This window comes from Malurus melanocephalus, unplaced genomic scaffold, assembly GCF_030028575.1.
Source record: "Malurus melanocephalus ecotype Western Australia unplaced genomic scaffold, MMel_1.1 scaffold_623, whole genome shotgun sequence".
Taxonomy (NCBI): Eukaryota; Metazoa; Chordata; class Aves; order Passeriformes; family Maluridae; genus Malurus; species Malurus melanocephalus.
The window spans coordinates 176,876-198,577 of NW_026623855.1; the positions used below are offsets into that span (position 1 = coordinate 176,876).

General features: G+C 49.6%; 2 protein-coding genes across 2 annotated transcripts in view; one reads left to right on the top strand and one right to left on the bottom strand.

The window, feature by feature from the left end:
* TMEM50B (transmembrane protein 50B) overlaps window positions 1–3,268 on the top strand; it is a 10,937-nt gene extending 7,669 nt beyond the window's left edge. The window contains exons 6-7 of the mRNA XM_057383311.1: window positions 29–86; window positions 1,401–3,268. Of these exons, the coding sequence (XP_057239294.1) occupies window positions 29–86; window positions 1,401–1,446 (104 nt within the window). The 3' untranslated portion in view covers window positions 1,447–3,268. The remainder of the gene's footprint in view (window positions 1–28; window positions 87–1,400) is intronic.
* Window positions 3,269–4,179: 911 nt separating this feature from the next.
* On the bottom strand, window positions 4,180–18,147 carry LOC130583755 (interferon gamma receptor 2-like). The gene is made up of 7 exons (XM_057383310.1): window positions 17,993–18,147; window positions 12,982–13,108; window positions 11,369–11,535; window positions 9,229–9,377; window positions 8,080–8,233; window positions 7,277–7,431; window positions 4,180–4,681 (listed from the first exon to the last, which is right to left on the bottom strand). Exons 1-7 carry the CDS (start codon window positions 18,069–18,071, stop codon window positions 4,520–4,522), a joined length of 993 nt encoding a protein of 330 aa, XP_057239293.1. The 5' UTR covers window positions 18,072–18,147; the 3' UTR covers window positions 4,180–4,519.
* Window positions 18,148–21,702: the final 3,555 nt, after the last annotated feature.

The following is a 21,702-nucleotide window of genomic DNA, read 5'->3' on the forward strand; positions in this document are numbered from 1 at the left end:
GAATATTTGCTCTGTGCTTCCTCTGCAGACACTAACGTGTACCCGGGGTTAGCAGTGTTTTTCCAGAATGCATTAATATTTTTCAGGTAAGTTACCTGGGCAAATTCCCCTCCTTCCAAAGAGACTTTCCTGCTTCCATACATTGATACCCCTGGAAAAGCAGCTCTCTCTTCTACTCCCTTTGCTGCAGAGCTTAGAAACAAGGGATGTTCAGAGTTTTCTGGATGAGCTATGGCCAGAGTCTTTGGGTAATGGCAATCATTCACATGTGTCCTACACATCCCTTGGCTTCCATCCCAGCACAGCAAACTGGGAGCTCCAATTCCCTTTTCCAGGCTATTTCACACCAATGGCTCAGTTCTCTGGTAGTTGATATTCCCTGTATTTCCTTCCACTGGCTGAGCTCTCAGTTATAGAGTGATAATTCCTTTTCCTAAGAGCATGGTGGTGTGTTTTATGACAGCACACTCGATTTATTTCAAATAATATTGCTAAATCTATCATGCAACACTTGGAAATTGATTTGGTGTCTCTAATACCTCTTTTCAGCTGTGGAATGCATTTTGCAATCCATGGATTTTATTAATAAATGACACTGTAAGTGTTAAGCAGTGTCAGTTCCAAGATCAGTCACTGTAAATTTTCACCTCACTTCCTTTCTTTTTTAAATTCCTGGCTGACCCTTTTCCTTCCAGTCCCACTCCAGATGCTTTGCAGTGACCTGGATCAATGGGCTCTGGGAAATGAGTGATGTTCCTGCAGGAAACAGCAGCTTCTAAATCTCCTCTGGGACTGAAAAGGGAAACTGCTGAAGGCAGATTTTGTGCCTGGACTGTTTTGTCTTTTTTAGAATCCCAGGTTTGGGTTGGAAGGGACCTGAAAGCCCATTCAGTCCCACTTGGGCAGGGACACCTCCCATTGTCCCAGGTGGCTCCAAACCCTGTCCAGCCTGGCCTTGGACACTGCCAGGGATCCAGGGGCAGCCACAATATTGGAAATTCTGGAAGTCAAATTGTAATTTGGATCTGACTCTACCACAGCCTCAATATTCTTTCTGATTTGCTCATAAAATTGGAGTTGCTTAAGTTTTATCCCAGCACAAGTCACACTGATCTGATTCCYGGTGCCAGAGTGAGACTTGCTACTCTGGACTCCTTGAATTTCATAAATACCAGGTTTTTCCTTCGGAACGGCTGTGAAAATGGTTATTTTTTGTTTGAGCTTCAGGTGGCTCCCACAGCTCCAGCCATGCCCAGGAAAACAAATATAAATAYCTAACCCAGGTTCTGACCTGACTAAAAGTTCAGGGCTGTTGATTTGCACAGGCTAAGATTTAAGGACACTGCTAAAATTACCTTATGTGTGCTCTGACTTTTATATCTTTTATTTTTCCCCCTTAGCACTCTGATCTACAAGTTTGGGAGAACAGAAGAGCTGTGGGGCTGAGCTCCCTCCTGCTCTGCTCCACAGTTGCCACGTGGTTCTCTGTATGTAGATAATTCACAGTCCCCTGTTCTCGGTTGGCTCCCCAAACTGTTGGAACTGAGACAATTCCAGGCTCTGTCCACAGCTCCTCTTTTCCCAGGACACACTTGTGAATATGTACATAGGACTGTGAATATTTCAAAGGGAATGGCAGGCTGCCAGGCTTTCCTGCTGCAATCTCCAGGCTTTTTCCTTCAAATCCATGGCTTTCCACCAGTTTCATCTTCCAAACCTTCACCTGTGTCCRAGGCTTCGGTGAACCATTAGTGAGCAAACAGGACAAAGCCCTTCCCTGGGCCAGGGGCCATGCTGGGATAAGAGCTGATTTTAAGAATTTTATATTATTGTTCAGGTAAATAAAAAGTAGTTTTTTTTTTCTTTTAGGAAAAGGTTATGGGTTTTTAAGCAAGTCCCTACACTCAGCAGGTTGTGCATGGCAAAGCAAAGTATTCCTGACTTGTGATGGCTCTGGCACAAAGGACATTTGCTGGCACCACAGTCCTTGGAATTAATTTCATGCTGCTCAGTGTAAGAGATACCAGTTGGTATTTAATGTATTTCTTGATATTAGAATTAAAAACTCCAACAAACTGATGCCAGTTGTACTTGATGTAAAGAATAAATGAGTCAGACATGAGTCAAACATCTTTCAACTCATGCAAGTGTCATTGTCTCCAGGGGAAACAGTTTGCTGATAAATGAGTTTTCCTGACCTGTTCCCTCTCTGCTTAAAAGGAAGGGGGATAGGGATGTATTTACTTGTTCACCTTGAGTAATTTCAAGGTTCAGTGAATTCTAGAAGTGACTCATAGCCAGTTTTAGGGTTGCTATTGCCTCAGTTAAAATATATTTCTCTCTTACATTTTATGKTTTTTTCACTATGAATTATTGAAAGCCAGTTTTTCATCTCAGTGGAGTGAAAGAGAAAGTGAGGCTGAGGTTGTTTAATATCCCAGGAGCACTCCTGTGGATCCATTTGCTGTGGGTGAGTCCTTCTCATGAGTTCTCTGTGGTTTTTAGAGCATTTTACTCTCCCCTGTGTCCGAAGGCTTTTACAGCTTCCCCATATCAAAGCTGCTGGTGTCAGAGTGCTTAGTGGAAGTTCTGTGCTGGTTCCTGGAAACTTTGTCACCACCAGCTCTGGGTGGGAATCGCTCCAGGGACAGGAGATGGGGCCAGGTTTGGAGCTGCCCTTTGCCCTGGCTGGAGTAACTCATCCCACAGGAGCAAAGAGGTGACCACTGGTTGGAATTGCAGGAAACTGCAATAAAAACGGTCTTCTATTCTCCAAATAGTGAATTCACAGGATCATGGGAGAGGAAATGGGGCCAGGTTTGGAGCTGCCCTTTGCCCTGGCTGGAGTAACTCATCCCACAGGAGCAAAGAGGTGACCACTGGTTGGAATTGCAGAAAACTGCAATGAAAATGGGCTTTTATTCTTCAGATAGTGAATTAACAGGGCCATTGTACAGAAACTCACCTCTACACGTGGCTTGCACCATGGAGTAAGTAAAAACAGGCTTTTCTTTTCAGTCTGTCAGGTTTGTTGCCCAGGAGCTTGGGAATGTTTCTGGGGTTTCTTAGAAAGTCAGGAAGAAGTGTGGCCTGTAATTAATCCCAGTACCTGGACTTGGAACTTGAACACACAAAGCCAGGCTGGGAGAGCTGGGGATGCTCACGTGGAGAAGGGAAGGATCCAGGGAGAGCTCAGAGCYCCTTTTGGGGCCTGAAGGGGCTCCAGGAGAGCTGGAGAGGGACTGGGGACAAGGGCTGCAGGGACAGGAAGGGCTCAGTGACAAGCCCTGAGTTTCTCCCAGCAAAAGGACTTTCCTCGGTCTCTTTGTGTAAAACTATTCACAACACAGTCCCTGACAGCAGTCCAGGGTAGGGTTTATTCAGGAATCCACACATCCATATCCCCRGAGGTGTTTTTACCTGATTTCTGCYCTCTGTTGTTCATCAGCTAGTCCCTTTGTGCGCTGTGGTTCCCATCTGTTCCCAGTGTGGGTGATCCAAGCAGGCCTGCTGCTGATGTGACAATTCCCACATGAGTCAGGCTTCCCTGAAGCTCCCTGAGTCAGCAGCGTGGCTAATCCTGAGGGMTTAGATCCCTTCTACAAGGAAATATCTGATAGAGCTGCTGGCCTGGGGTGTTCCTGGAAAGGCTGAGACTGCTGCACCTCAGCTCTGCCAGGGCCAGGCACTTCCCAACACCCAGCTCTGGGTGGTTTTTTTAAACAGCTCATATCAAACCCAGGAAAAAACTATCAAATAAACCCCATCTTTTTAGTACAGAAGAGGTTCACTTGTTCTTTGTGCTTTATTAGAYACATCCAGACCCCACAGAGGGTGATGTGAGATTTACCTTGGGCTCTTCTACTTTAAGGCACTMAAAACAACAACTCTCAGTCAACTTTTCTTCTGCTGGTGGCCARCAAGAGGTTTTAGTGTCTGACAGTGACCGATAAACATTGTAAAAACTCAGAGCACAATTATTTTCAGGTCCTTTGAGGTGTGCAGGGGCCTGGCCTGGCTGCAGGAGCAGATTAATGCTTCCAGGAGGGTGGGAGGAGGCAGATACCAGCAGGCCTCTCTGGGAGGGGTTCTTGGCACAGGTTCATCCTGAGSAAAGTACTCACAAACTTCTTTTTAGTTTGTCCTGCACTTCAAATGATTCAGGAAAGCAGACTGGGGTGGGTATAATGGGAGGATTATTGCCAACAAAACCAAAACCAGTATGAACAGAATTCACATTGCAACTCTTCAGAGCCTGAAAAACCCCAGGTTATCCCACACCAATAAAGTGCTGTTATTCCTCCAAGCTTCCTTCCAACCTGGGGTGGGAATTCACCCCTTTTCTCMATCTTCAGGCAGTTTAGTGTTCCTTTCCCTTCCCCATTGCCTCTTTCAGTGCCTCTGGCAGAGCGAGGAGCGGGGGGAGCTCAGCAGAAACTGATGGCTCCATGCTCAGGATTGTCCTGCCAGCAGCCACACCACGGGAGCAGCTTCTGGATAGTCCTGGAGCAGGTGACACTCACTGGGGTGGCCCTTCAGGGACCTCCCWGTCCTTGGAGGTGCTGGGTGAAGGAGCCTCACCCTCGGGGCCACCTCCTTCTTCAACCACAACAGCCAGTGGCTCATCCTCTGTGAGACTGTCCAGCTCCTCCAAGCCAGCTGTGTCAGGGTCCCTCAGGAACTGGAAAAATCCAGAAAACACCAGGTTAGATCCCTGTTAGAAATTCCAGAGAAAAACAAGTTGCTCCAGCCCAGAGTTCAGRGCAGGAGCTGCTACCTGGATATTCCATCCTGGGCTTCCTTGAAACTACACTAAAAAAGGAGAAGGTTAAAAAAAATTATTTCTGTGGGGGCAAAAGAAATAAATTAGCACTCCAACATCCCTTCGAGAGAGTTAAAGCAGCAATTCCTGGCTGGGTGCTTTGGGGTTTTGTTTAATAAATTCTGGCCGACTTTTTCATGTGAGTTCAAGCAAATTCCTATGAGTTAAGAACAAACCAGTCCCATCTCCCATCTGGGAGATCCTCCAGCTGCAGGAATCCAGCAGCTGGTGCAAATGGGATCCAAGGTCCTGGATGGAGCAGGGCCAGGAAAGTGGGAGCWGCACCAGGAACCCCCCTGACATTCTGCCCTTGCAGTTACAACTTCCCTTGACTCCGCCTCTGCTCCCCTCCCCTCTAAAATTAACTCAGCACCTTTCCAAGGGTATTGAATCAAATAAAAGAGAGAAATCAAAGCAAGGAGTGGGACAGATCGAGGTGAGTTTGAGGGAAGGCTCCCCTTTCTCTGCAGTCACAGCAAGGCTAATGAGCCACAGGATTGTTTTTCCAAAACCCCAAACAGATCCAAATTCCAGACACAAACAAACCTCRACTTGGCTTCTCTGCTCCCTGAAACTCAGACCCTGAGAGCTCAGATCCTGCTGGGAATGAGGGAAGCTCGGATTTGTCCTGCAAACCTAAAGGAGTTCACACAGAACTGCCTTATGTGACTCAGCATTGCCAATTCCTGTTTTAGGAGGACCCCCAGGTTGGCTGATCCTTTTTAGAAATACACATTTTAAACATTCTGCAAGCTCCCTGCTTATCTTTCATTTCTTATCTTTCATTTCTTATCCTTCATTTCTTATCCTGCTCGTGGCTCCATCCCAGGCTCGTGGCTGTGTGAAGATCCACTATTGCTGCACATTTATGTGGAAAATTAATCCTGTGCTTCCAGAACATAGGATGAGCCTCAGTTCTTTGTATAAAATGCTTCACTATTTTAATATCCTGTAAATTTTTAAAAATATTTCAATACCCTGTATAATTATTTTTTCAATTCTTTTTACCCTATACAATTAGAGTTTAAATTATTTTAATACCCTGTAAAAGGATTTTTTTTATTATTTTAATACTCTTACAAGGATTTTTTACTCTTTTAATAGCCTGCACAATTATTTTTTAATTATTTCAATACCCTGTACATGGATATTTTTACTATTTTAATACACTATAGAAGAATTTTTTACTGTATTAATAATTTGTAGAAAGGGTATTTTGTTTACTATTTTAATACCCTGTACAAGGAGTTTTTCATTATTTTAATACTCTGCACTTTTTTTTTACTATTTTAATACTCTATACATGGATATTTTTACTATTTTAATACACTATAGTCCTATATTAATAGCTTGTAGAAGGAGTATTTTGTTTACTATTTYAATACCCTGTACAAGGAGTTTTTTATTGTTTTAACACCCTGCACAAGGATTTTTTTACAATTTTAATAASCTATACAAGGATATTTGGCTATTTTAATAGACTTAAAGGGTTTTTTTCCCCCTATTTTAGTACACAGTACATGGATTCTTTTTTTTACCATTTTAATGCACTGTATGAGGAGGGTTTTTTACCATTTTAACACAATGTACATGGTGCTTTTTTTCCCCTAAATGAGATACGCTTCACTTGAAACTGACCCCTATGAAATGTCAGCTGAGGCAGCACGAAGAGAAAAAATTATTTACTCTGGGTTCATTCATCCCCATGGCTACAAAAAGCTGGAAATCACTTGAAGAAGCACAGRACTCCCACAGTGCTCACACAGAGATAAAAAAAAATCCACCTCCAAGAGCTGCACACAAATAAAAGCTTTTAAAAACYCAGAATATTTTGCTGAATAAGAACTTTTAAATCAAAGCTTTGTTTCAGGGCTGCTTCTTGTTGTAAGGACCGAAAAAGGAAGAAGAGCAGGACTGAAACCACGTGGTTGAGCACAGAAATGTCTGAGTTACAGCAGGAAAATTCCCCAGGATCAGCTTTTTCATCTGAGTCCTGCTAAAAAAAGAAAAGAGGAAAAGCCCAGGAAAATCCCCCTGAGATCATCCTGAGGCTTCAAAACAAATAATCAGGGTCTGTTAATTAAAAATARTCTGGGTTTGCTTTTTCACATCCCAATCCGGTCAGACCCGGCTCCAGTCCTTGCTTCACAAAACCCCTCCTTTTTGCTCCCAGTGAGCCTCAGTTTGAGGCAGAGGAGCAAAGAGAGGAAAAGGAACCAGATCAGGATCAGGCTCGGGTTTCTCCAGGAAAACACAGCCAGGTTTGTGTCCCAGGACACAGAAAGGACCCTTCAGTTCAGCAAAAGAGGAAAGATGTGACATCACAGTCAGAAAAGCCCCAGTTTTGAGAAATCACTTGTTTATCTTTTTTTTTGTTTTTTTCAACATCAGCTTCTGTTGACGCTTCCCTCAAGCTCCTCTTCTGCAGGAGAAACCCCCCAACTCCCCACGTACCTCCTTGAAGTGGGATGGGATTTGCAGAGGTGGCTGAGACCAATATTTGATTTTTTGGTGGTGTTTCCACAGGAACAATAAACCAAATGCCACCAGGTTCACAACGAGTAACCCCAAGAAAAACAGGGGGATGATGTATCCAGCTCGGGTTGCTTCTGGAAAAGAAGGAAAAGATTTAAATACATGTGACAGGTTCATAATTATGGAATGRTTTGGGTTGGAAAGGGACCTTAAAGCCCACCCAGTGCCACCCCTGCCATGGCAGGGACACCTCCCACTGTCCCAGGCTGCTCCCAGCCCCCATGTCCAGCCTGGCCTTGGGCACTCAAAGGGATCCAGGGGCAGCCACAGCTTCTCTGGGCACCCTGTGCCAGGGCCTGCCCACYCTCCCAGGGAACAATTCCTGCCCAATATCCCATCTGGCCCTGCCCTCTGGCACTGGGRAGCCATTCCCTGGCTCCTGTCCCTCCAGCCCTTGTCCCCAGTCCCTCCCCAGCTCTCCTGGAGCCCCTTYARGCCCYGGCAGGGGCTCTGAGCTCTCCCTGGATCTTTCCCTTCCCCAGGTGGTTCCAGAGGGGCTCCAGCAGGATTATGAAGGAAAAGGAGAAGGGATCRAGTAGAACACAAACCCTCCATCCCTGGCTGAAAATCCCTGATTATTTTGCCCCTCATGCCCAGTGTGAACTCCCCATGGTGCTCCCAGTTCCTGATACACTGGGTGTGGAAGGGACCAGTTCAGGTGATTCAGGATTCGTGTTCTACCTCATCCCACTCCACACAGAAATAACATTCCCGTTCCATACCACTGAGGGCAGTTCTGTGACACTCTGGGCCACTTGGTTGTCCTTGTAACAAGTGACCTGAGTAGATCTTCAACTGCACTTGAATGCTGAAGCAATAAAGTGTTGATTCCTTCAGATTTCCAATGTGGAATAGTGTCTTGCTTTCATTTAGCTTCTGCTGAAAAGACACACACAAAAAAAAAAGTGTTACTGTAAAAACCAGACCAGTTTTCAAGACAAACATCCCTCCCCCACTTCAGTCTCACATTCAAAAATACCAGATTTTTTTTTTTCCTCGCTCAGCTTTCAAAAATAACAGAAGCAGAGGAATATTTCAGTTTTCCTGGGGGTTTTGATGCAGCTTCTGCAGCAGCTCAGGGAGCAAAACACAGGGAAGGGGAGGGGAAAATGAAACCACGATGACTCCTTTCCTGGGTCTCAACTGAAGGTATTCTGTGTGTGAGAAAAACACACACTGGTGCAAGGCAGGAAGGAAGTGGAGGCAATTTATCAAGGACTTTGAAGCAAGAGGGCAATTGAAATAATTTTTTTTCTACTTCTGTTTTTTAAAAGTCTGACTTTAGACTGACGTCATTTGGAAGCTTCTTCCTCTTTTTTTTAACTTAATTTTTCTAAATTTGAATTACTACCWCCCCTGCACTTTTGACCTGTCCCGAGGCCCCAGGCAGCAGCAGGAGGACACAATGATCCCAAAATCTCTGAGCCCCACGTGGGACAGGACTGGCTCACCCCAACTCATCCCAGCACATTACTAACACCTCCTCCTCTCCCTGCCCTGGGATCAGGCCCCAGCAGCTGCTCCTGCAGTTCCAGCACAGCAAAGGGGGGGAAGGACATTCCAGAGTTTTCCAAACTGCCTGAGGAAACTCTGAAATCAAAAGTCACCTTTGGCACCAATTCTCTTCCCSGATCTGCAGAGGGATTGAATCCTTTTCCATCTAGAGGAAAGAAGTTTCTAAATTTGGTGGTGCAGCAATCCTTGTGCCAAGGCCAGAGGAGCCCTTTTCCCAAAACCCTTGGGAAGCATGGTGACCCTTTCTGGATACAAAATACACTGATCTTCTGTCCCCATTTGCTGTTCTGCCAAGAGACACTGACTCACATCCCTCAGTCCCCAGGCACAAAGAACAAATCAGAGAGAATTCTTACTTTTTCTGTAGGACTTGTTGTATTCTCCCAGTAGGACACGTGATACTGGAGAATGTCCCCAAGCTCGGGGGTGAAAGGAGGGCTGACCCTGACGAGCAGCGAGTCAGGGCTGACACTCACACTGTTCACCCTGGGGGGGCCCAGAGTAGCTGGAAAAAAACACAGAGAGAGCAGGGAAACCCTGGGGTGTACAGCTGGCTCCAGTTCCACAGAATTTCCCAGGATCCCTGAGGGTGGAAAAGCCCTCCCAGCCCATGGAGTSCCAGCTGTGCCCGATGCCCACCTTGTCCCCAGCCCAGAGCACTCAGTGCCACCTCCAGCCCTTCCTGGGACACCTCCAGGGATGGGGACTCCAAAGCTCCCTGGGCAGCCCCTGCCAAGGCCTGAGCACCCTTTCCATGGGCAAATTCCTCCTGGTGTCCACCCTGAGCCTCCCCTGGCCCAGCCTGAGGCCGTTCCCTCTCCTCCTGTCCCTGTTCCCTGGAGCAGAGCCCGACCCCCCCGGCTGCCCCCTCCTGTCAGGGAGTTGTGCAGAGCCACAAGGTYCCCCCGGAGCCTCCTTTGCTCCAGGCTCAGCCCCTTTCCCAGCTCCCTCAGCTGCTCCTGGGGCTCCAGCCCCTTCCCAGCTCCGCTCCCTGCCCTGGATACTCTCAGCAAACACCCCAAATATCGACAGCTTTTGCTCAAGAAAGGGAAAACATTTCCTCATCTACTTAATGCACTTACAATATTTGCTTAACTTTCCCTGGAAATTCAGTAAATATTAACCAAGAGTTAATACTCAGAAGTATCTGAGTTCATCTACAGTTACTGGCCATAAAATCTTTATCTTTTCTTTTCCTTTGATCAGCCTGCCACACATTCCATGTTCCCTAAAACCCCAGTGTTTGGTGCCTAGATTGGAGGAGGAATAACGAAATTTCCTCTCCTTGCTTTGATGTCTCCATATGTCCCTTAGGATAAACATGACCTCCTTTTGTGAAGTGCTGTCAGGTCTGAATCATGAAAAATACCAGTAAAGTACTGTCAGAAGCACTCATTAACAGCAAAAATCACTCCTTGCATGCACCAATTCCTCACTTTGCCTCCCACCCAGCAGCCCTGATCCAAACCCTGAAGGAGAAGCCCAGGGATTGGTGTCTGAGAACTGATCTCCATGGCAGTGACATAAGAATGACCCCAGRACATTCCTCATCTCCCACCCTAAGCCTTTGCTTTGTCCCATATTCCCATCAGCTCCCATCCCAGCCCCTAGAGGATTCTCCTCCCAAACAATCCTGCAGCACAGGTTGTGGGTACATCACTGTTCAGTGCAGGATTCGGGCATCTCCTCGCTCTGCTGCCAGAGAAAAGCCAGGATTTAGAACCAGGGGAAGTATCACGCTCTGGAGCTTGCACCATCACTGCTCCTCAGCAGGTCTGGGAGATCAGGAACCTGAGTCCATAAACCCCTTTCTCTGCTTTGTTCCCATTTCAGAGATGTTTTCTAAATGAACATTGGCTTTTTCTTTTTAATCCTGCAACTCTGCACAGCAAGGCAGAGAGCAGATTGTAGAACAACAACTCTTGCTCATACCAGAGGGGTTGTGGGCATTCCATCCTTGGAAGTGTCCAAGACYAGGCTGGACATTGTGTGTTGGACATGCTTGGGACACCCTGGGACAGTGGAAGGTGTCCCTGCCTGTGGCAGAGGTAGGCAACTTTAATGTCTCTTCCAACTAAACCCATTCTGGGATTCTGTGATCTAAAGTGTGTCCTTTGTGGACAATTTCTATTTATCAAAACAATTTCTATTTATCAGAACAATTTCTATTTATTGTAAAAGGGATCTGTCCAGCCAGAAGAGGAGGTTTTGCCTCTGCCCCAAATCCAAGGTGTGTGTGCAGGCAGAGCTGAGGRGGGAAATGAGTACATGGAAAATCCTACAACAAAAGGATGTTGAGGCTCTTTGAAGGCTCAGCCACCCCAAGAGCCTCGGGGTTTTCTCTGGTGACACCTGAGAGAGGAGAGCAGAACCAAACCCTGGTGAGGCCGCGGAGACTCTGCGGGTACAAAACCCCTCAAGCAGAGCTGGGAAAGCCAAACACAGAGCTCTGTCAAAGGCACCCCAAGAGAATCTGTCCCCCAGCAGAGCACCTACTGTCCCTCTCGGCCACGAAGGGCGGTGTCTGCACCCAGGCAGAGGTGGCAGGGCCCAGCTCGGCCCTCACGCGCAGCACCAGGGTCCAGCGGCGCCGCGCCGGCAGCGCACACCGCGTCTGGGGGATGYGGGAGCAACCCAGACCGCTCCACAGCGCCAGGGAGCCTCTGTGGAAACAAACACAGGAGAACGGAAATCACGGGGGGAAAATGGAAATAATGGGGATAAACCAATAATAACTGGGATAAACTGAAAATAACGGGGATAAACTGAAAATAACAGGGATAAACTGAAAATAACGGGGATAAACTGAAAATAACGGTGATAAAACTGAAAATAACGGGGATAAACCGTAAATAACGGGGATAAAACTGAAAATAACTGGGATAAACTGAAAATAACGGGGATAAACTGAAAATAACAGGGATAAACTGAAAATAACAGGGATAAACTGAAAATAATGGGGAAAAACTGAAAATAACAGGGATAAACTGAAAATAATGGGGAAAAACTGAAAATAAAAGGGGATAAACTGAAAATAACAGGGATAAACCATAAATAACACATATAAACTGCTAATAACGCACATAAACCGTAAATAACGGGGATAAACCGTAAATAACGGGGATGAACTGTCAATAAGGGGGATGAACTGTAAATAATGGGGATGAACCGTAAATAACGGGGATAAACCGTAAATAATGGATAAACTGAAAATAACAGAGATAAATCRTAAATAAGGGGGATAAACTGTAAATAATGAGGATAAAATGTAAATAACAGAGATAAATAACAGAGATAAACATTAAATAATGGAGATAAACTGTAAATAAAGGCAATAAACAGTAAATAATGCGGATATACCGTAAATAATGGAGATGAACTGTAAATAACAGGGATAAACCGTAAATAATGGGGATAAACAGAAAATAATGGGGATAAACCGTGAATAACAGGGATAAACCGTGAATAATGGAGATAAACTGTAAATAACGGAGATAAACCGTGAATAATGGAGATAAACCGTGAATAACGGAGATGAACCGTGAATAACAGAGATAAACCATAAATAACGGGGATAAACTGTAAATAACGCAGCTAAACCTTAAATAACGCACATAAACCACAAACAACGCAGATACACCACAGGCACAGCAGCACTGCGGCCTGGAATGCCCCCCTCACCCTGGTTCTGGTATCACAAAACTCCAGTTTTAATCCGGGTTTAACCTCAGGGCCCTCCCAGCTCCCCCATCCCCTTGGTATCTGGGGAAAGTTAAACTGGACAGAGAGAATCAGGAAAGGCTAAAATTCTGCAGGAACCGTGTGACATTTCTGGGTGTCCTCAGGGCTGCAGTCTCTCCTCAGCTCAGAGGACACATCACGGGCTAAGGGCCCGTCAGTCACCACAGAAGCTGCTTTTGGAAATACATAAAACATCTGTGAYAGAAAACCTTCTTTCATTCTGTGCATATTTATTTTTAAAGCAACTCTGATAAAAAACCCTCTTCCATTCTGTGCTTATTCATTTTTAGGGKTTTTWTTTTGTTTTTAAAACCACCTGTTATCCTGGATTAGAACATAGTTAGTTTGATTTAGAGCTATTTACTCACGTTTTGTATTGGGCTGTGTATAATACTGAGCCATTCTCCACAGGAACGGGAGACCACCTCAGAAAACTCTGGAAGTTGTAGGAATAAATCTCCACGTCCTYTGGTGCTGGTAAATGGGGAGCAGGTTCTAAAGGAAGAAGAGGAATAAAAATAATTATTGAAATGTTCAAGTGYACAAAAATCAATTCCAGTCTCCAAATTCCATCACCATTTATTACATTTCCACTSCTTTGCAGGCAAAATAATTTCCCCTCCTCCTCCCTCTATTTCCAGGGGCTCTGGTACATTCAGGTGGGGAGGCCCTGGCAYAGGGTAYCCAGAGAAGCTGTKGYTGCCMCTGGATCCCTGGCAGTGCCAGGGGTGGCACTGGATGGGATTTAAGGTCTCTCCCAAACCCAGCCAGTGTGGGCTTCTCTGTTTCTATGAACTCCTTGCTTTTATTCATTCCATGCAAAAGATAAAGTACCAAGTCAAGCACAAAACCATAAACCCCACTCAGCCCCCCATGAAGCCATAAATGAAGGTCACAGAATCCCAGAATCATCAAGGAGGGAAGAGCCCTTTGGGRTCACCCAACAGCACCCCATCACCCCAAAYCCTGTCCCCAAGGGCCACATCCAGACACCCCTGGGACACTCCCAGAGACAGGGACTGCACCTGAGCAGCTCATTCCAAGGCCTGACCACTCTGCAGGGAAATTTTATTCCAATCTTTAATCTGGACCTCCCCTGGTGCAATTTGAGGCCATTTCCTTTCCCTGCCCCCTCCTGTCAGGGAGTTGTGCAGAGCCACAAGGTCCTCCCAGAGCCTCCTTTGCTCCAGGCTGAGCTCCTTTCCCAGCTCCTGGGGCTCCAGCCCCTTCCCAGCTCCCTGAGCTGCTCCTCCCAGGATTTGATCTGCAGCCCCTTCTCTGACCCCTGGCAATCACAGCAGTTTCGCTGTTTCAATCATCAGCATCTCATGTTTGCCCCTGCACACCCCATCTGCTTCCTGCTAACTCTGAGGTCTGCAGTGATCTTTCCATGAGCCAGCTGGAAAAACCCCTTCAGGAGCTCATAGTTCCCCATCCTCTCCCAAACCTCAYGTTCTGCCAACTTTGGAGCCGACTGCACGARTCTGGGATGTCCCCCAGACTCAGCCCCTCCTGGAGCCCCTGGGTGGGCACAGGGGACACCRGCACCTCGAGCCCTGGGTCAGGAGKTGAYGCTGGAAGCCAAGAGGGAAGAGCTGTGTCTGGAGGACATGAAAACACGGCCCTGACAGCCCAGGAGGAGCAGGAGGAGGAGAAGGAGGAGGAGGAAGCTGCTGGGCTTGGAACACGGCCCAGAAGGGACAGACCCAGCCAGGGCAGGCAGGGAGCACAGCCAAGAGCCAGCAGGGAAATGGGGCGGGAGAAACCTGGAAGGGCTGAGGAGAGGAGAGCTGGGGACAGGGAGGGACAGCAGGAGAACCAAACCCAGCAAGGCCAGCTCCAGCAGCCCTCCCGCTCTGGGCTCTCTCCAGACACATCCTGAACCTCCAGGGACCTGCCTTGCTGGGCACCCCTTCCCTAGGGCCTGCCCCAGCAGGGAGAAAGGTTTCCTTCTGCACTTGATGTGTTTTTCTCCCTGGAGTGACCCCCTCACACCATCAGACTCATGGAATCAGGGAATGGTGGGGGTTGGAAGGGACTTTCAGCTCATCCAGTGCCACCYCTGCCATGGCAGGGACACCTCCCACTGTCCCAAGCTGCTTCCAGTCCCAATGTCCAGCCTGGCATGACAAAGACAAGCACAACAAGATATCCCACATCACAACAGCTCGATTTTTGTTCTGAAGGGCAGAGTCTCCTCAGACACAATTTGTTAATTTTTGTATCAACTAGAATGGAAGATCAAGAACTTGAGCCAAATTCTGACCCAGGTTTGTTTGGGAATTTGGGGTCATGTTAAAAAAAATTGGGKTTTTTTTTGTTTCTACATCAAGTTGCATTAAACCCTAAGTCAAAAATACCTTTTAACGAGTTGACTCTACTTTTCTAAGAAAAGCTGTTGCTGCCCCATTCCTGGAAGTGTCCAAGGCCAGGTTGGAGCAACATGGGTGAATGCAAGGTGTCCCTGCCCTTGGCAGGGGATGGAACAGTGATTTTAAAAATCCCTCTCAAGCCAAACCAGTCTGTGTTTCTCTCAAAGGTTTAATCAGGCCAGTTATTCCTTTCTCAGCGTCAGCTCTGGAGCACTGCTCTCAGTACTCWCACACACTGTGAGATTCCTCACAGCTTCCGAAACTATTCACCTCATGGGTATTGTGAAGGCCCCTAAGGAACCTCTCTTCATTCACAAGAAGTTTTCACTTTCCAGTTACACAGATTCTTTCTTGCACCCTGTCTGCTGGTCTGGCACGTGGTGAGGTATCTCACACCATCTGTGCCCTCAGACATCTGACACACACCCATGAGAGAATCCCAGGAACCACTCAGAATGAAACACCAGGGGAAGCAATTCCCAGCCCATCTGAAAAATGAATGAAGAAAACAGCAACGATGGACAGGGTGAGAGGAGACTTTGGGCAGGAATTGTTCCCTGGGAGGGTGGGCAGGCCCTGGCACAGRGTGCCCAGAGAAGCTGTGGCTGCCCCTGGATCCCTKKSAGTGCCCAAGGCCAGGCTGGACATTGGGGCTGGGAGCAGCCTGGGACAGTGGGAGATGTCCCTGCCCATGGCAGGGGTGGCACTGGGTGGGCTCTGAGGTCCCTCCAACCCAAACCAGTCAGGGAGCCCATGACTGTACACTGAATATTTTGCATTCAGAACGATCACTTCCCCAGCCAGCCCCAGAAACACTGCAGGGGCTAKCAGAGACACTGCAGGGGCTAGCAGAGACACTGTCAGCCCTCTGTCTCTGTCTGCAGATGAACACGAGGGTGCCACGAGGCTGCGGAGCTGTTTCCACAACCCATCGAGGGAAATGTGTGCTTCTGTGGCATCCCTCCTCCCAACAGGGCAGTGACTCCACTGCTGATATCACACAGCTTCCTGCTGATCTCCACTTCGTATCAGCCAAAATTGTGAAATGAACACCTCAAACACAGCACCCACAGATCCAAATATCATCAAAACCCCAAACTCCCTCAGCCAAGGAAAGCCAGAGTGGTCCCATTTTTCTTTTCCAGCTGGAAGGGGTTTTCACCAAGCTGGTTCTTCCTAGAGCAGCGGCCTAAGAAGGCTCAGATTGTTTTTTCCTGCTGCAGAGACTCCCTGACGTTTCACACCACAAGTCAGAGCTTTCACACAGCAGAGTGTGAAGCCACAAAGTCACARCCAGTGAAAGCAGCTTGGCTGGGCTGACCCACCCGTGTCCCAGCTCCTGCTGCGCCTCAGGGACTCCTGATCCCTTCCCCTGCATCAGCCCCACAACAACTGCCCTGCTACATGGGCAAAGAAGTAACCTGTGCTTTGGGGGATTTGGTGTGGRCTTGTGCTGTTCTACTGCACCAAAGTGGCTTCTCCTCTTGTAACTGGGATGGTGRAAGGCTCCTYRTCCATGGCAGGGGGTGGAATGAGATGAGCTTAAAGGTCCCTTCCACTCCATTCTGGAATTCTGTGATTCCCAGAGCTCCCTGGAAGTRCCACTGCAGCTGATGGGATGAAACTGGGCAGTTGTGACTGCAGCAGGCCCTGCCCTGGTTTGCCTCAGCCCAGCCATGTCTGGAACAGCCAGAGAGCCACAAAGGGCTCAGCAGTGCCAGGCTGCTCAGGCCTTGGGCATCAAGGGGATGTGGTACACGGGATATGGGATGGGCTGAACTCACCGAGAACCCAAGAGAGCACCACATTCTGTGCACACCTCGTTCAGTCCTAGAGGGCTTTGGGAGGGAAGGGACCTTAACTATTAKCTTGTTCCACCCCCTGCCATGGCAGGGACACCTCCACTGTCCCAGGCTRCTCCCAGTCCCAATGTCCAGCCTGGCCTTGGGCACTCAAAGGGATCCAGGGGCAGCCACAGTTTCTCTGGGCACCTGTGCCAGGGCCTGCCCACCCTCCCAGGGAACAATCCCTGCCCAATATCCCATCTGGCCCTGCCCTCTGGCACTGGGAAGCCATTCCCTGGCTTCTGTCCTTCTCCAGCTSTCCTGGAGCCCCTTCAGGCCCTGGAAGTAGTGTCCCATCCTCYCCCAAACCTCACGTTCTGCCAACTTTGGAGCCGACTGCACGAGGCAGGAAAGGGCAGAGCCTCTGGGATGGGGATGTCCCCCAGATTCAGCCCCTCTTGGAGCCCCTGGGTGGGCACAGGAGCCACCGGCACAGGAGCCACCAGCACCTTGAGCTCCCTGGATCCTTCCCTTCCCCAGGGGAGCACCCCCAGCTCTCCCAGCCYGGCTCCAGAGCAGAGGGGCTCCCCAGGGACATTCTTGGAGCCGGGATCACCGAGCTCCAGCCAGACCGAGCCTGCAGAGCGAACCCCCACTATGGGAGAGCATTTCCATCAAACCTGAACCCAAACATGCATCGATCCTCACAGCYGGACGGCCTTTAATGAATGAAACGGGGCCACGGCACAAACCTCAGCCACAGCAACACCGGAAGGATCCGCCCCCGCGCAGCTTCGGCCACAGCAGGGCCAGCMCAGCCCAGCACAGCCCACAGCCTTTGGGGCTTTGGGAGCAGCATCCCCGGGCTGGGCAGGACGGATCCGGGACGGACCCACCCAGCCCCGGGCACGGGCTGAGCCCCCGCCCCGGAAAGCCGGGGGGAGAGGACGGGCGGGGAGCACCGATAGCGGGCACCGATAGCGGGTACCGATACCGGCCCCGGGCTCCGACCCCGGCCCCGGGCTCCGACCCCGGCCCCGGGCACCGATAGCGGCCCCGAGCACGGATACCGACCCCGGACACCCATACCAGGCACCAGCCCCGAGCACCGCGCGGCGACACCGAGACGGCGCCCGCAGCCGCCCAAACCCCACATGCACCAAAACCCCGAAAACACCCGAAACCCGCAGCCACCCCCGCATCCCCCCAAACCCCGCACCCACCTGTGCCCGCAGCCCTCGCCGAGCCCAGCAGGAGCAGCGGGAGCAGCGGGAGGCAGCGCAGCGGAGCCCGGCCCCGCATGGCCCGAGAGGCAGCGCCGGCCCCGCACGGGCCCGCAGCGGCCGCGGGTCCGCCCCGAGAGCCGCCGGGTGGGGCGGGGCAGCGGCACGCTCCGACCTCCCCCTGTCACTGTCACCGCCACCGCCACCGCTCCGCCCCCGGGGCTGAGCCCGGCCCGGCCCCGCCCGAGCACCCGCGAGAGGTTCCGGGGGATCGGGGGCAGCGGCGGCTCGGGACGGGCGGAGACCGGCGGTGGAGGGATGTGCTGCGGTGCGGAGGGCTGTCCCTGCCCAGGGCCCTGTCCCTGTCCCTGTCCTGCCCCCACATCCCCTCCCCGTCCCTGTCCCGGTCCCCACATCCCGTCCCCGTCCCTGTCTCTGTGGTCGATTGAGCAAATCTCGCCTTGCAGCGGTTGAAGTTCCCGGCTTTCTCCGGCTGCAGTGCCCACACACCTGCGCCTGATAGCACAGAGAGCAAAGATTGGCACTGAACACGCTGCCGGGAGGCTGCGTCCTTCCAAAGACTGCGAGGTGATAGAACAAAGTGATTGTCTAAAAATTCACCATCAGCGATCTGGTGGTTTAAGAGCCTCTGCACTGTTTTAGTTAAAAATACATAAAACGAAGGGGTATTTCGTATGTCTCCTCAGCATAGCCAAAATACTCTTTCTTAAGCACTTCAGAGAGGAGATGTGGTATTTATTATTATTATTATTATTATTATTAGTCGTAGTCGTAGTAGTAATAGTAGTCAGCGGGGCCGTGGCTGGCAGGACTGCCAACAGAGGAAAGCGAGCAGGGTGACGGTACCCCAAACATCTTTAATTAATCTTTCATTAATCTTTCATTAATCTTTCATTAATCTTTAATTACCACCGACGATGTTTGCCTGCCTGAGGGGTCCCTGAGCAGCGCTGGCACCGCTGCCCTGGGGTTTGTGCCCGAAGAGAAGCCGCGGGTGCGGCAGGGGCTGGCGTTCGGAGCAGTGRGCAGRGCTGGCAGGGCAGGGCTGGGCAGCTCTGATTCCCGAACGGGTGAATCACTGGGTTTGGCTGCAGTTCAGCTCCCCGGCAATCCACGGGGGAATTTCTCCCCGCTCTTGGCCCGAGCTCTCAGAGCGCAGCTCGGTTTGCAGGGAGTGGCAGCAATAATTAACGCCGACATATAGAATGARCTCTAGAAAGGGGCATTAAAAAAAGGGGAAAACCCAGGAAACACCGAAATCCGAGGGGTTATCAGCATCAAATGGGCTGGGGGATCAGTCTGGCGGTTGCAGCCTGATATCGCCGCACCCAGCCTGCCCGACCTGTCCTTGAACCCTGCGGGAAGAGCGSCGCCTCTGCCAAGTTCTGCTGAATCCCTGCGGGATTTCCCGGCGCTGACACAGACATCTCTAATCCCAGCCCGAGGGCACCGCAGGGACTCCACGGGCAGGGAGACTCCGRGAGTGAGGACAGGCTGGGACAGCACTGCAGTTTCTGAGCAGGAACATTAAACAGGAAATCAGAGTGTTCAGAGAACACTTTAATTGGAGGGGCACCTTAATTCGGGAGGGCCTGATTGACAGAAGAATCGTGGAGGAACTCAGAATGAAAGAAACTCAATTTATGACTTACACAGAGGGGTTTCCCCTCCTCCCTTCTGCTAAAGGACAAGTTTTGTTACAGAAATCCCAGACCTTGTCATGTGTGTTTGCCCTTTGCCAGGCCAGAGGGGAAACTTGGGCAGGGTTCTGGTTTTGCCCCAGCTGATCTCTGTCTTGCCTTGAACGTCCTAATAAATCAAAGCCCAAGAAATTACTCTCCTGGAGCCCTTTCTGGTAGGAGGGAGGTCAAAGTGAGAAAAAGTTCATGGAAGATGTGGTTTTCACCAGCAGAGGATAAGRGATGATTTCTGGAAACTGGGAGCTTCAGTAAAGTGGAGAGAATGGAGAATGAAGTGATTTAGTGAAGACAGAGGGATGAGAGTCAATGTGACATCTGATCTATCAACCAGACCCCCACCAAAAAAAAATTATTATCAATAACCCAGGAAATCCACAGAACCTACAGGAGCTCAGGGATAATTCTGTGTGTTGGCTTTCTTGTCTTGGAACTTAGGGAGAAGAAAGCAGAGTCAATGTCAAATCAGTGATGGATCAATAATCGCATGATTTTCCTGCAGCCAAATTTCTGGCACAGAGTCCTGAAAAAAAAGTTGAATCTACAAAAAAATGAGGAAGGCTTCCAAAAATAACACAGAGRAAATTAATCTGTTGTCAGACCCAGGGTCAGTTCCACAGCAGGTAGGGATCAGGATGTAAATAATTTTAGGAGTGAAATCAGCCCCCTACCTTGTGTTCCCCAATTGCCTCTCCTTTCATGTAAAGAATCGCTCAGGATAACTCGGTCAGGAAACTGAAACAAGGGAGAAAAGCAAGAAGGATCCCCCATCCTATTCAAATTGCACTTCAGAAAGCCTCAGACAAATTCCAGGCTCATTAGACCAAAAGCTCTTCAAACTCTTCCTCATTCCTCGCCCCTCCTGCTGTTTGCTGYTTGGATTTTTGATCTTCTTCCTGGAAGAGAAACAGAATTGAGTTGTTCAATACTGGCCTGACATGAAAAGGAMAAAAATTCTTACAGAAACCCCACATTGGTCTGGTCAGCCTCAAACTCTCCCTTGCAAACTCTGCTGATGTGTTGGGATGATCTGGACCCTCRTGTGCCTGTGGGGCCTTCTGGAAGTCAATGGAAAATGGTTCAGATGTGTAAATAGGCATCTCCAGTTCAGAAAGACATTTTGGTTCCAATCTCCAGAAAAATACCTGCCCTCTGGCACTGGGAAGCCATTCCCTGGCTCCTGTCCCTGCAGCCCTTGTCCCCAGTCCCTCTCCAGCTCTCATGGAGCCCCTTCAGGCCCTGGAAGAATTCGACCTAAAGGTCCGGGTACAGAGAGGGAAGGAAAAGATCTGAGTTTTGAAGGAAGAGATCTGAGTTTTACCTGGGAAGCCGAAGCTGCCACGCTTGGCATTTCCAGGTGGCAGCACAGGGAAGAGTTTGCAGTTCCAGGAATGTCCTGGCAAAAGCTGGGAAACCCTTGGGTTTGTTTAGCAGTGACACAGGTATGGCCTGTGGGATTCTCTGGGGGTTGTTCTCCCCACTCCCAGCACAGCAGCAAAGGGGACTCAGTGCCAGGAGCCAGGGAATGGCTTTCCCAGTGCCAGAGGGCAGGGCCAGATGGGATATTGGGCAGGAATTGTTCCCTGGGAGGGTGGGGAGGCCCTGGCACAGGGTGCCCAGAGAAGCTGTGGCTGCCCCTGGATCCCTTTGAGTGCCCAAGGCCAGGCTGGACATTGGGGCTGGGAGCAGCCTGGGACAGTGGGAGGGGTTCCTGTTCATGGCAGGGGTGGCACTGGGTGGGCTTTAAGGTCCCTTCCCCATCCAAACCAGTTTGGGGTTCTGTGATTTCCCGGGGCTCAGGTGACACAGTTTGTGCCTGTCAAAAGGAGAGGTCACAAAGAGATCAGGAAGGAAAGCAGCAGCTCCTCCTCCCTCCCTGGGCTATGTTTGCATGTTCTGAGCTCTGACCCCGAGCAGGATTTGGGGTTTGCTGGTGAATTCAGAGCTGGCCCAGACTTTCCTGGAGCYTTTGGGTCTGCTGTGTGTGCATTT